Source organism: Carassius gibelio, chromosome A7 (assembly GCF_023724105.1).
Source record: "Carassius gibelio isolate Cgi1373 ecotype wild population from Czech Republic chromosome A7, carGib1.2-hapl.c, whole genome shotgun sequence".
NCBI classification, from domain to species: Eukaryota; Metazoa; Chordata; class Actinopteri; order Cypriniformes; family Cyprinidae; genus Carassius; species Carassius gibelio.
In genome coordinates, this window is record NC_068377.1 from 2,060,134 (window position 1) to 2,074,554 (window position 14,421).

A 14,421-nucleotide genomic window follows, 5' to 3' on the forward strand; every position below is an offset into this window, starting at 1 on the left:
ACTCCATACGGCTAGGGTCTTCATTTGGATACTTCAATTTCATTAGTCTGAAGATGAAAACAACAAAATTTAGCCTTTGTTTTTTCTTTCTAAAATTACATGGAAAAAAGTCAGTCATTCATCTTCTTATGGGAAATACAGGCAAGCAGTCAAGATGGGATTCTAACAAACGTTACAGTGGGAAATGGTACACACATCTGGAGCCTGTACGGTAAGTAACAGAACTGGAATGTTCCCAGACCCAGAAACATAGTAAGGACATCAGTAAAACAGTCCATGTGACATCACTGGTTCAACCATAATTTTACAAAGTAAACAAAAATACTTTTTTGTGCAAACAAAACCAAAACAGCGACTTTATTCAACAATTCTTCTCCAAATCGCATCTTCCACCATTATCAACAGCACGTAAATAATACATGCACATGGTGCTGCTGACCTAGAACATGCATGCACTGAGCCTTGATTACACGCAGAGGAAAGCAATGTTCATGTCTCTTGTTACTCTCCATAATGGTGGCATATGTTATTTGTAGAATAATTGTTGAATAAAGTTGATATTTTTGTTTTCTTTGCACAAAATGTATTCTTGTACTTTTGTAAAATTGTGGATGAAGCATTGATGTCACATGGACTGTTTTACTGATGTCCTTACTATGACTCTTGGAACATTTCAGTTGCATTGCAGCCAGGGATGCACCAATTGACCCGCCATAAATCGGAAACCGGACGTTTTTTGCTTAAAATATGCGATTGGTAATCGTCCGGTCTTTGGAATTTTTTCCGGCCGATTTTTCCAGAAGTGCGTCCGCGTGCTCTGACTACATTACTTCTGTGTGAAAGCAAACACGTCCCGGGATTGATTCCAGCATTGAACCCGGGTCGGGGACGTAGTAACATTGCTGGGTTCAATCCCGGGACAAGCGCTGTGTGAACAAAAGCCAGATCTAATGCTGTGTCTAAGTGATGACGCACGTTATCTTGCGACTCTTTTAGTGGCTGTTTTGAAGGAAGATCGATGTTCACTGAAAAAAAAAAGTGCAAACTGTATGAAGCAGAGATCAGTTAGTTCCTCACTTTCCACGATGACACCGTTTATAAGTCCTGTACATTAGGTTTAAATCCATCCAAAGTTAAAAACATTGTCATTTTGTCAAAATATCATTTTAAAATTGCCTCAATTCTCAGAGATCCCCAAACGGTTCGCGCGAAGCTGTTCAAAAAATTCAGTTTCCTTAAACCCCACCTTTCGGTAGTATACTGTGTTCTGATTGGTCAACTAACATAGTCAGGTTTGATTGGTTGTTCCGCACACACCTCCACGGTAACCTATGCGTTAGCATCTGTTTGAGGTGAATTATATCTTATTCCTCTCATCGCGAAGCAAACAGTAAAATAAAAAACTTGAACAGTCTCGCTGCTTTTTCTTCTGTGTGGGTGTATTCAAGCCGCGCGCTTCAGTTTGAATCTGAATAGCGCGTTCAGCGCGGGGGCGTGGTCACGAAGGGAGACAGACATCACGTTGTTTTCATATGGATTACTTTATCACAGAATATCTGTTTTCGGCAGCACTTGTTTAGTTTCAAAGTAGACATGTCAAGCTTTCTATAGATATCTCTCTCATGTCTCTTCGTTGAGTATTCACTGAGTTACACTTCATTTTAATGACGTGTTTGTACATGACGATCAGCGCAGAGAAAGGCTGCAGAAAGCACACATACTGATAAGACACTCGGGAGAAAACAGACACATAATTTCATAATCATACTTCGCGTTTATGGCCAAACGCTTTGAAAATCCCGCCTTGTACTCACCAAGATTAGAAAAGCATTCATCAGTGAAATGTTGTGAACACATGAAAAGGGATTTGTTGTACTGCTCTTGTATGGTGGTAAAAATGAATTTTAGCCATTGGTTCTTCTGATCTTCATTCTTTGGCAGAGAAAATAAAACAAACTTGCCTTTACAATTAAAAACACACCGTCTCCTCGACATGACGCTCTCACACCAACCAGAGCGTCTGTGTGGGGGGGTGGGGCCATAGACAGTAAAAGAAATGGACACAGCGACTCCATTGGAACTCAATTGAGACAAGTGAAGCCCATTTTTAGCGTTTTTTAGCACTTCCGTTTCTGATGCGCAGACTCAAACGAAGCTTGACGACGTCAGCAACCTGTCTGACAGATGTAAATCTTCTAGTAGCTGTGCGTGCAAACTGCCATCGTTAATCTTGCAGAGACGGCGAGCTTGAGCGGGGAGTTCTTTGGCGTGAGTGAGCAGGAGTAAGTATTCTGATTAATTATTTTGTATAGTATTTTAAAATGTAACGCCAGTACGCCATATTAAGTTAATTGCCTGCGAGCTTCTCCTCCTGTCTGTACGGTAATGCGACAGAGAGACGAATGGTTATGACGCAATCGTTAGCCTATTTTTTACCAAAATTGTTTATACGGGGCCATAATGTAACATAGAAGGTAATGGAGCCCTTTATACATTGTCGTGTATCTTTAGAAATAAATAATGGACAAACGGAGTCTTTAAACGCCTCAGATGTAATGTTATTCGCTGTCAAAGTGACGCCAAAATGAATGGGAGTCAATGAGAATACTAACGCAAGTGAAGTTCTGCTAAAAGATGGCAGCCCCCACCCGACTTCAACTTCCGGTCGAGTTCCTTGCCCCCTGGGTGGGGCAGGTCAGAGTTCCATTTCTCCCAAGACGGAAGGCGGAGATTATTATGCAAAGTGCTCCTAGTGACGTACATAGAGATGGGCAAAAGATTTGAAATCTATAACGACTCATTTCAGCAATTCAGAGTCGACTCCTTACTTAGAAGCCAATAACTTTATAAATCGTGTACTTTTTGGTTTAATTACTTTGCACATTGTTTACACTGATGGACAGCTACATCATCGTTATACAGGTAATTTTTGATTTCCCATCTGTGTGGCTCTTTAAAGTCATTGTATGACCACACCGCCATGTTCATAAACAAAGCTTCAAATACTTTCACTGTGCTGAGCCAGGGGTCTCCAAACTCGGTCGACATCTCATGGTTAGACATTTATTGATTATTTATCTTTTTCAATTAGTTAAAATATACATATTATAACAAATAAAGGTAATTACTTCCACTTTTGAAAGTCATTATGTATTATTAATACAATTAATTTAAACAAATATATTTGGCACACAAAATGAGATAAGAGAGAAACTCCTATTCGCTATTTGATTAGTTATATGAGGAAGTAGCTGAATGACAAATCATTCTGTCTCTTAACATCTCTTATTGTAAGCCATATGTATAATAAAAGTAAAGGTAAGTGATAGGACTTTTTATTTTTTAATAAACATTTTACTAATAAATACAATCTCTCTTAAAATACCTTATTGGGTTATGATAATCAAAACAGTTTGGTTTGATCTAGCGCAGAACTAAAACTTTAATGAAATATTTCCCCCACTTATAAAACGATTTTATTATTAGCTAGCTCCACAACGGAGAGCTGCTTTATAACAGGAAATCAAGTTATGATTCTTGCGACACTGAGTCTGTATTTTCATGTTTAATATTGAAAAGCTATCGATTGCATAAAGGACTGTTAAATAAATAAACGTGACTTGACTTTTCTTTACTGGAGTGCCTGGAGAATCTCAGAGTTTGTGCAAACATCCACATCGCTGTGTTCTTAAGAGCTTTAACATCGCGGTCAGTTTTTTGTTGTGTTTATGCAGTTATTGAGAGGACGGCGTGCAATATATATTTACATATTCATCCAAGGTTCGGATCGGCTCGGTTTCCTCAAACTGAAGTGCTATCTTCTTCTTTTGAATTGAATCAGGAGAGTGTATTACAATCTTGCGCTACAGCGCCACACTGGTCAAACTGCATTATTGCAGGCTTTCAAATTAGGCAGATACGAGATCAAACCACTAACGTTACTCAAAAACATTTGCCGACAATTTTATTTTTATCGTCGACGAAGTCGATAATGTCGAGTAATTGTTTCAGCCCTAGTGTATATATACATTAGTATATATATATATATATATATATATATATATATATATATATATATATATATATATATATATATATATATATATATACACAGTGTTGGGAAGGTTACTTTGGAAATGTAATAGGTTACAGATTACAAGTTACACTGTTTAAAATGTAATAGTAGTGTAACTTTTTCAATTACTTTATTAAAGTAATGTAACTAATTACTTTTGAGTACTTTTTGATTACTTTTCTAAATTTGTGAAAATTAAATAATAATAAATAAAAGCATATACATCAACTCAAATACAGTTATCTAATAAGCATGTGTCATATTCTGTATAATAAACTCCTGAAACATTGGTGTTTTTTTAACTGCTGTCTCTTTGTATATGATATGATGATAGTTTTCTCAAAATAAGTAAAATGCATGAAGTGACAGAGCAGTTCTAGAAATGTAATGACGCGGAGGCGGCGTTAGAATCCATGTGCAGTTTAATAACTTCCACAGCAGACAAATCCAAACAGTAGGCAGGGAATCGTAATCATAGGAGGCAAAGATCATACACAAGAAGGCAAACTATGGCAATGGGAAAAACGCTCGGTAAGGCAGACAGGCTGGCAATACTTCGCAAAGTGACAGTGGTGGCGGCCATGCTTATATATAGCACAAACAGGAAGTACAGGTGAAGCAGAGGGAGCGGATCACAGTCAGTACTCGGGAGAGGGCTCCCTCTGCTGGCGTGGCATTACAAGAAATTATGTTTATGTGCTTGTGTACTCCTATATTGAGACGGCAGAGGTTGATAACACTGCAAGCTTCAGTTGGCCTATGTGTAGTAAATGAAACCATGTCTTTGCCATTAATTTACAAGAGGGGCGGACAGGGACTTTAAATTGGGGACATGCAAATAATTTAAAGTTCTCTCCTGAACTGCACCTTCACTTCCATTTTTCTCTTCAGTCTCTTTATTTTGCCCTGTTATCCATCTCTCTCATGACTTTAATACTCAAGATTGAAGAAAACTATACTTTACAATACTCTACAATACGACAATATATTTATAGAAAAATCCTAATACTGTACACGAGTCATGTTTTTCCTTTACAAAAATTTACCATGCTTTTATTAGCCTATTTAAAAGTACAATAACCTTGTTTTGTTTTTTGTTTTGCAAATGGATTTGTATTTATTTTTAAATAAATACATTTCTAAAATAATTTTACATTTTTGGTTACCACAGTTAAACAATAGTAACCATTTTCTCAGCTTCCCAAAAAATTCTGATTTTTTTTTTCAGCTAAATTACTACTGTAACATTACAACAGATAATAATGATGTCCTTTATATATTTTGAGTGATGACTGATGAGCAACGTGCTGCTGCTTGATTTAAAAAAAAAAAAAAAAAAAAAAACAAAGACAAAAAAGCATCTTTACAGATTAAACTGACCTGAAACCCTGAACAGTAGTTCTGCTTCTCTGCTCCAGCTGTGCGCTTCCACAGTCCACTCTTTTCTCTCTCTTTCGCATTGATTACTCGGAGTCTGATCCAAACCGTTTGGCGGAGGCGCGAAGGTGCGGAGAGCCCGCAAGTAACGATTAACAGATTTATTCGAGATTTAATTATCAAATGGCGGATTCGCAAATGATCGCTTTAGTACATTCGGCAGGCAATTATACAATAATGATATTAAAATAGAGGGCCAAATAGGCTATATGCACACGGAGGTGATGACGTACTTCCGCTAAAATCTCAGCCTGCTAAGCCATTTCCGCTCGCGCTGAGGCGATTGTTTACAAAGCGATATAACAGCAACTACAATATGACTAGTAAGAAAACGTTCAAATTTCAGCGAACCATCTATAGTACAGCCGAGCATTGTTGTGTGCCTCTGTGTCAAGCTTCGAGCAAGTACAACAGTTTACTTAGTTTTCATACATTTCCATCTGACGCGGAAATCAGGCGAAAATGGCTTGTAGCTATACGGAGGGACAAATTCACAGTTACTCCCCATACCCGAGTATGTAGCCGACATTTTAACAAGGATGATGTTCGTGAGCCCTTATCAGAGACGGGGAGGCGGCTATTAAACAAGGGAGCTGTCCCAGCACTGTTTGAGTGGAACAATTTCACCCTTCCCACTTCACGACCGGGGGTGTGGGAGAGGAGAGAGCGTCCGCCTCCGATGACGGAGGATGACGGCGACGCAGGCGAGAAAGCTGATATCCCTATGGACCACGACTACGCTTCGGCTTCAGATCCTGCAGTTGTTGATTTAGCCCTTGATGACAACATGTCTCTCAGAGATGAGATTCTCAAGCTGAGGGAACACGTCGAGAAGCTGACAATGAATCAGCGCTTTGGAATTCATCGTTTTGCTGCCTCAGACAAGGACATACGTTTTTTCACAAGGTAAGATATCAGATTGTTCTGTAGTAACGTTACTTTTGCAACAACAGATATAGTTGTGTGTGTGTGTGTGTGTGTGAGAGAGAGAGGGAGAGAGGAAGGCTAACAGAGTTGTATATTTGAAATGCTTCCAAGTAATATCATAGTATACACTGATATAATATTTAAATGATTATATCTGAATTGTATTTATTTAGATTTGCATCCTATGACCTGCTGATGAGATTCTGGGCCTTAATAGAGCCATCACTGCCAAATATGGTCAGTGTGACACAAGCACAGAGAGGCACCTTTACAGAGCCAAGTTCCACTGTAGTAAGTAGTTATTTACATGGCCCATACAATAAAACTTAAAGGGATAGTTCACTTCAAAATTAAAATTCTGTCATCATATACTCACCCTCAAGTTGTTTCAAACCTGTATGAATATCTTTCTTCTGCTGAACACAAAGGAAGATATTTTGAAGAAAGAAAGAAATTCACTGAGTATATGATTTTCATTTTGAAGTGAACTATCCCTTTAACAAAGATCAGGGCTAATAGAGGTTGAGAGAAACATAACGCAAATTGTTTTTCTTTTGAACAGACTCGTTTCCTGCAGCCCATTGATGAGATGTTCATGTTTCTCAATTACCTGGCACTGGGTTCAAAACAGCGTGATCTTGCTGACCGGTATGGAGTCCACCAGTCCACAGTCAGTCGGATCATTACAACATGGAGCAACTTTCTGTACACTGTGCTAGGGTCTGTGAGGATCTGGATACCAGAGGAGAAAATAAGGGCACATCTGCCAGCTGAGTTTAAGGACTATGCAGACACTACAGTCATCCTGGACTGCACAGAGCTAAGGTGCCAGTGCCCTTCATCACCTCTTCTCCAAAGTGAAATGTTCTCAGCATACAAGTCCCACTGTACTCTCAAAGGGCTGCTTGGAGTGGCTCCTCATGGGGCGGTCACATTTATTTCTCAACTGTACGCTGGTTCCATCAGTGACAAACAGATCACGCGTGAGTCTGGAATTCTCTCCCTTTTGAGACCTGGAATGGCCATCATGGTCGACCGAGGTTTTCTGGTTGATGACCTTGTACCTTGCAAGATTTATAGGCCAGCATTTCTCTCTGGAAGATCCCAGATGTCTGCCTGTGAGGTCAGGGAGACCCAAGCAATTGCACGCCTCAGGGTGCATGTTGAGCGCCTCATACGGCGTGTTAAGGAACACAAGTTCTTTGACACAGAGATTCCACTTCGGCTTTTTGGCAACATTAATCAGCTGTATACTGTTGCATGTCTTCTGACGAACTATGAAAACGGGCCTCTTGTAAAGGCTTGGGCAAAGAAGCCAGAGTAGCAGCAGTAGAAAAAAATAAAAATTAATAACCTATGACCATTTGTATAACTACTTTCTTTAAATGTACCTTTGTAAATTACTTTGTATAAATTGAATTTTATAATTAATGTTATGTATGCACTGCTGTACATTGCACATACTCTTTGAATAAAGAACTACTGAATTATTTGCATGTTATATGTACTTTACCTCACCAATGCTTTTAAGCCATCTGTAATATAAGAATAATACTTTCATGCACAGTGAATTATTTACTGAATAACATTTATTTAGGGCTCCCAATTTACAAACAACAGTTATAAAATACTATTTTTAGGTAACCAATTATCAAAAAAATTAATCGGAAGAACATGTAACATGTAATTTAATAATAGATTAGTATTAATACAACAAGAAACATAGTAATACAATTAAGAAAAAATATAAAAACTTGAATCAATATATATGTACAAATATTTTGAAATGGATTGAACTAATAAGAGTTACTGCCAGTAAGAGAAATGGAGAAAAGAGAAATTAACAGCACTCTATAAAGAAGTGTGACAGGCAATCAGAATCTAATTATTTAGGGAAGCAAAGAGGTAACAATAAAAATAAAAAAAATCAATTTTTACTTTCATTGTTTTTGTGATTTCATTGTCTCTGGGAATCCTCTGAATAAACATGTCCTCCTGTGTGTAGACAACAAAGTCACACCAGTCTAAACCAGAAATCAACATCTGGCCCTGGATTTGCCAAAAGTAGGAATGAGATTTCCTTAATGTGTGTGTGCCCTCACTGATCTTAATATATGGGCAGTCAACATAGCTTGCAACATTGGGGCATTTAATTTCAACAAGGCCAAACACTGTCTGCCCCTTTGGATCGTACACAATGCCATCAGGTGATGACCCCATCCAGGGTGCATCAGGGTGGATAAGAAAGCCGCAGGGATAGTGGTTAACCTCCCTTACTCTGCAGTACTCCTCTACTGCTGCAGGTTCCATGTCAAGCCCCCTCCTCATGTCGGCAGTCTGATGGCTAGGTCTCAGAAGTCTTTTGGCAAGATTTTCAGCAGAGCTCTGTGCCCTGGTGTGACATACCTCTCTGAACTTGGAGGAGGTGATGCGGGGCCGCCTCAGTTGGTGCCACTCGATGCAGGAACTCTGCTCTTTTGTGCTGTTGGCAATTTTGTGTGCGTTCTCTAATGTTGTTTCCAGGGACATCATGTGGTGCTGCTGATGTTCAGTGCAGACAAAAGAGCAGGTAGCGGGTCCCAGCCTGTAACCCTGAAGTGGCAGCTGTGGGGGAGAAGGAGCATCTGTGTGGGGACAGGTTTTTGGAACTCTTTTTGCTGGCATATGATAGGATAACACACTTCCTTCTTGCACTTTTCCAAATGCAGAGTCAACCAGAGGAACATTAATGTCCATAGCCATAGTTGTTATCAGTGGAGCCACATCACTTGGAACATCATGGTAGACTTCATCCACCCTGAGTGTGGAAAGTTCAGGCAGAGCTGAACTGACACCCTTATACAAGTTGCTCCTATGGAAAAAACAAAATAATGTTTTTTTTTTATTTAATTTTTTAAAATGAGCCATAAAGTAAGTTACATATAAGTTGAATGAACAAAATAACAAAAAAAAAAAAGCTTTATTTATTTAAACATACAATGTATCATATGATGAGATTATTACTTTATCTGAGGTCTCACTGATTACTACAGAAAATGCATTACTACTATATCTGCACTTGAGAGCACTTTGACTCGGCGCAGTAATATCCACAGAAATATCCTTTTAGGAGTGATGATATTACTGCGCCGAGTCAAAGTGCTCCCAAGTGCAAATATAGTAGTGTTCCCAAGTGCTATTCTGCCATACATTATAGTTATCCATTATAGTTATCCAGAGCAATTAAGTGCACGCACTGAGACGAGAGAGGTATGCATCAACTCATCTTAGTTAAGGGAATAACATAGTTTAATATGAAAAAACAGTGGAGTGTTCCTTTAATGATAATAAAAATAATACTAACCTAATGCCTTCCATCAGTTTTCGTTCCTTGGGTCTGGCTGAAAGAATCACCATGTCATTTACAAGACCAGGTTTAACACCCTGCATTTGAACAAAAAAGGTTTTCAATAAACACAAACATCCATAAATAGAAAATTAAGTAGAAAAGTACCCTGTTAAAAACATTAGTTACCATGGATCTTGGCTTATGCCACTTCTGTTCAGTCTCTGTGCAGCTGTGTGTTGGGGGAACAGAGGTGATGCTAAGCTGGCAATAATGTGCAGTCTGGTACAACAGTGCTGCCACATGATTACACACAGCTGTACCTGCCACACAGGTACACTGGCAGCTTTGTAGCTGCACAGGACGGGCATCCCCAAGCACAATCTGAAAATACACAAATCTGTTATAATAGAATAAAAGTGCAGTTTTTTAAAAAGAGAATACATGAGTACAGTGAGAATGTTTAACAAAACAAACAAATTTGAACCATCGACATATAATTATTAACTACTAAAACAATTAATAACTACTAAACAATTTGTATGAGCTAAAATTGTAGCCACAATATTATTTATATTATTATTTATCTCACTTTACTCATCATCCCCATCAGTGGACACAGAACGTGTGTCAATGCAGTGACAAAACGGAACTCAGTTTCTGTGAATCCCAGTGATTAGCGTACATATTTAAATATCGATAAATATTCCAACACACCAGTGTTATTTATGGTATGGTAAATGAAATTTGTCTTTAAAATAACCTTTAGCATTATTAGATGCAATGATTCACAGAAACTTTGATCTGCCAAACGTAACCTGTCTCATGAACCATGAACCATGAACCAATCTGCGCTGAACCTGCAGTATAACTTTCTCTTACGCTTAAGCTGTGAGGCTTTTGGCTTTTCCTCATAGATCTGTAGCACTCAGCCCTAATCGTTACCTCTCCTGTGCTTGAATCCTTGTTTGAAACTGACATTGACAAAGGCGTTAGGAAAATTGGCTGTGATTGACACATAATAGTAAACATAGCCTACGCTGCACCTGCTGCGCTAGCACTAGATAGCATGCATGCTATGGGCATGTAAACACAGAACACGTCCAGATCTTACCTTCAAAATTGTGAATGTAGCTTGACACATACAATTTGAAGCCCTTCTCTTTCTTGGTTGTCGAAGTGTGACATAACTTTTGTATGATTCGACTCACGTCGTTGACCGTTACCTTTGGGACATCTTGAAGGGACCGAGTGAAAAATGCCATAGTTGTTATTGACGCTATGTGCGCCGTCGACGCCGGATGTAACCTGGCTGGCCGACTTGGAATGCGGAAGTGAGTGTGCATATAGCCTATTGAGGAAGACTGAGGAAGCTGCCAGGCCACCGGGAATTGTCCCGGTTCTCCCGGTGTCCAGTCCGCGCCTGATTTCAACTGACACGCAGAACGTGCAGGAGTCATATATTGCATTTTTGGGGCTTAATATTCACAGACACTAGTCCATATCATGTTTTGATTCAAGTGTACTGACCTACTTTTGATTTAATCATCCAAAATATGGCATATTCCGTCCGCGTTAGGCATTCCGTTTTTATGACTGGATTCTATGAACCAGACTGTATTTCCGCATCCCGGAAATTATTAGGGCGTATGTCTCAGAATAGTCAGTGCAATTTGGGAAATCAGTTAAATCTGTATGTGGATGTGTGTAAATATTCAAATGTAATCCCCTTTGTAATCGTTAAAAATTTCATAAGTAACTGTAATTTAATTACTAATTTTTTCTTAGTAACTGTAACTAATTACAGTTGCATTAATTTTGTAATTAAATTACGTAACGCCGTTACATGTAACTAGTTACTCCCCAACACTGTATATATATATATATATATATATATATATATATATATATATATATAAGTAAATACATTACAGAGAGTTGTGCGCTTTCACATCTCCCAACCGCTCAAAATCATAAACACGTTCATTAACGGTGCAATAAACCGATTACACAATACTAGATTGCAAAACAAAAGCACCCCGAAACAGACACTCTAAGAGAAATTAAAGATTTTGACTTAACACAAGAAAAACTTTAGATTGTCTTACCTGACTGGTACCACCTCTTGCTCCCCTCCGCACCATCATCAAATGCGTTGGAAATCGTCACTTCCGGGTTTTTTTTTTTTTTTTTTGAATTACGAAATTAAACCCTTTACATTAGTTTAAATATTGATAATTAAGTAAAGTTTAAAATTAAACTGTTTAAGTTGATTAAAAACAATACAGTTGTGTTTTGGTGGAAAACTAAATATATTTGTGTTGTTTTAACAAAACGTGTAAAACGAACAGTACTACAAATCCATTTTTTGAGTGCAACTGTATATTATTCTGTATGCATCTGCATATGTAGTGCATGTATGTACTTTCTTACATATAGATATTGATATATGGCTATTGATGAAAAAAAAATGTATGTTTTCAAATATAATTTGTGTAGTATTAATTTTTTAATAGCTGGTTAAGAAGAGGTAAAATAATACATTTTATAAGAGATTCGAAAATGGGATAGAAATGAAATGTGGATGTGTAGACTTGATAAAAGTTCAAACTGTTCAAATAAGGAAAACACATGAATAAGGAAACCATAGGCATGTGAAATGTATGTTGTTTGAATAGTTTGGCATATATAAATTAAACATATCGGTTACATATATGGTCAAAACATACATTATTATATAAATAATAATCATATACATCATATTAATATATGTCAATATACTAATTTGATATGCCAAATTTATATATGTTATAAACCTATATCAACATATATCTAGAGATATGTATATATGTGATAGCAATATATTGTCTTATATTTAGCATATATGATGGTGTCATTAGTGATATAGGGACATATATGTCATAAATTACATATCCGTATGGGACTGTATAAAGGAATGAATTAAAAGTGTTTTTGTTGCTACATGAAAACTCAAAACATTTTAGTAGTTAATATGACAAATGTTGCATCTAATCTGCTTCATCTATGATACACAAGTACACAAACACTGTGTGAGTGTCACTACGGGAAGCAGAAATTGACAAACTTTGCTTCTTTGTTTTCAGCTTCTCCACAACCGCAAATCCAGTCGAAGTCAAACACACTTTGTGTTGTTATTTCACTCTCCATTCCAGCACTATTTTTTTCTATTACTTTTGCTTTCATCTAATACCACTTTCTGGATACGTGCTGGTCAGATGAAATAAGAAATATACACAACTAAGATTATTCAGTAAACTCTTATAATACTTTATAATCATTAATTCACATCACATTACTTTCAAACCATTAATTTATATCTGAAACACAAACATGATGTGGCTATGCATAGTTCATGAAGGCCAATTCACACAAAATAGAATTCCACAAATGGTTAAAATAAGGTACAATTCACATGAACAGTCAGACATGACCAACAGCAAGAGACACAGTCAGAACACTGTGTTCCCCATCTAAGCATCTGTTGCCTTTGGTTTTTGGTGGATATGTGCTTGATTTTGTAAAATGAACATTTTTGTAGGGTTAGAGAATGTCTGAAAAGCGACATGAGTGAATCTGATGAATATCTTCCTTGGTTTGTGTCTGCTGGTGCAGTGTGAAGTGGCCTATAAATAATTATAGGATAATTATAGGAGTATGAACCATCACAAACCATAGCTTCCCTTACTTTGTTTGAAGGCCTAAAAATGACTGACTTTCTATTTCATACATAATATATCCTTTATATTTTGACTCTTTAAGCCAGATGACTTCATTAGTGTGATTTAGCAGTAAATTACGCATCCGGCTTATACATGTAAAGATCATTACAACAGCATGAATGTGAACATGAGATCACTTTAAGGGGGGGGGGGGGGGGGCGTTTTCACGCAATCTCCTGTTAATCTTGAGTACCTATAGAGTAGTACTGCATCCTTCATAACTCCAAAAAGTCTTTAGTTTTATTATATTTATAAGAGAAAGATAGTCTGTACCGATTTTTCCCGGAAAAACACGAGTAGCTGGAGGCGTGAAGTGTGGGCGGAGCTAAAGAATCACGAGCGCCAGTAGGCTTTTGCGTTGAGATAGTCTGGAAGCTGTGACATTACCGTGAGGAAAAAAACATCATCCAAAACAAACCATGGCTAACAGTCAGATTCAGCCGTTTATTTATGATCCAGAATCAGATCCAGAGGCTGAAATTTAACAAGAGCAGCAGCAGCAACGACGTCTCTATGTGGTATGTACTGAAACTGTATATATTTGCTTAGCGGTTTTGGAAAATGACTAAGTTCCACTTTATGTCGTCTTTTTTTTTTTTAAGCTGTACATGTGGAAAGTGCAGTTTGATGACAACATCGCATGTTGTTTACTTGATGTGCTTACGCGCCGATAGCTAAGTTAACAACACAGAGATATTTGAAGCAGTTTTACTCACCGCCTGCGGTTCCAACACACGATCGCGACCCTTTTTCGTTGGGACTGCATTATCCTTAAGAAATAAACAATACGCAAATCCGGTGTCAACCTGGGCCTTGTTTGTAAAACAAGCATCTTCGAAATGCAGGGATCAAACACAAACACTTGCACAACTCCGTTGATGCTCTGTAAAAATAAA

General features: G+C 37.8%; 2 protein-coding genes across 2 annotated transcripts; one reads left to right on the forward strand and one right to left on the reverse strand.

Annotated features, from left to right (window-relative positions):
* The first annotated feature begins 5,717 nt into the window (after nucleotides 1-5,717).
* LOC128016409 (uncharacterized) lies at nucleotides 5,718-7,929 on the forward strand. Its single transcript, XM_052600877.1, has 3 exons — nucleotides 5,718-6,418; nucleotides 6,613-6,730; nucleotides 7,002-7,929. The coding sequence occupies exons 1-3, from the start codon at nucleotides 5,829-5,831 to the stop codon at nucleotides 7,761-7,763; spliced, it is 1,470 nt and encodes a 489-aa protein (XP_052456837.1). The 5' UTR covers nucleotides 5,718-5,828; the 3' UTR covers nucleotides 7,764-7,929.
* Nucleotides 7,930-8,018: 89 nt separating this feature from the next.
* LOC128016410 (uncharacterized) lies at nucleotides 8,019-10,365 on the reverse strand. The gene is made up of 3 exons (XM_052600878.1): nucleotides 9,954-10,365; nucleotides 9,783-9,862; nucleotides 8,019-9,290 (listed from the first exon to the last, which is right to left on the reverse strand). Exons 1-3 carry the CDS (start codon nucleotides 9,954-9,956, stop codon nucleotides 8,321-8,323), a joined length of 1,053 nt encoding a protein of 350 aa, XP_052456838.1. The 5' UTR covers nucleotides 9,957-10,365; the 3' UTR covers nucleotides 8,019-8,320.
* Nucleotides 10,366-14,421: the final 4,056 nt, after the last annotated feature.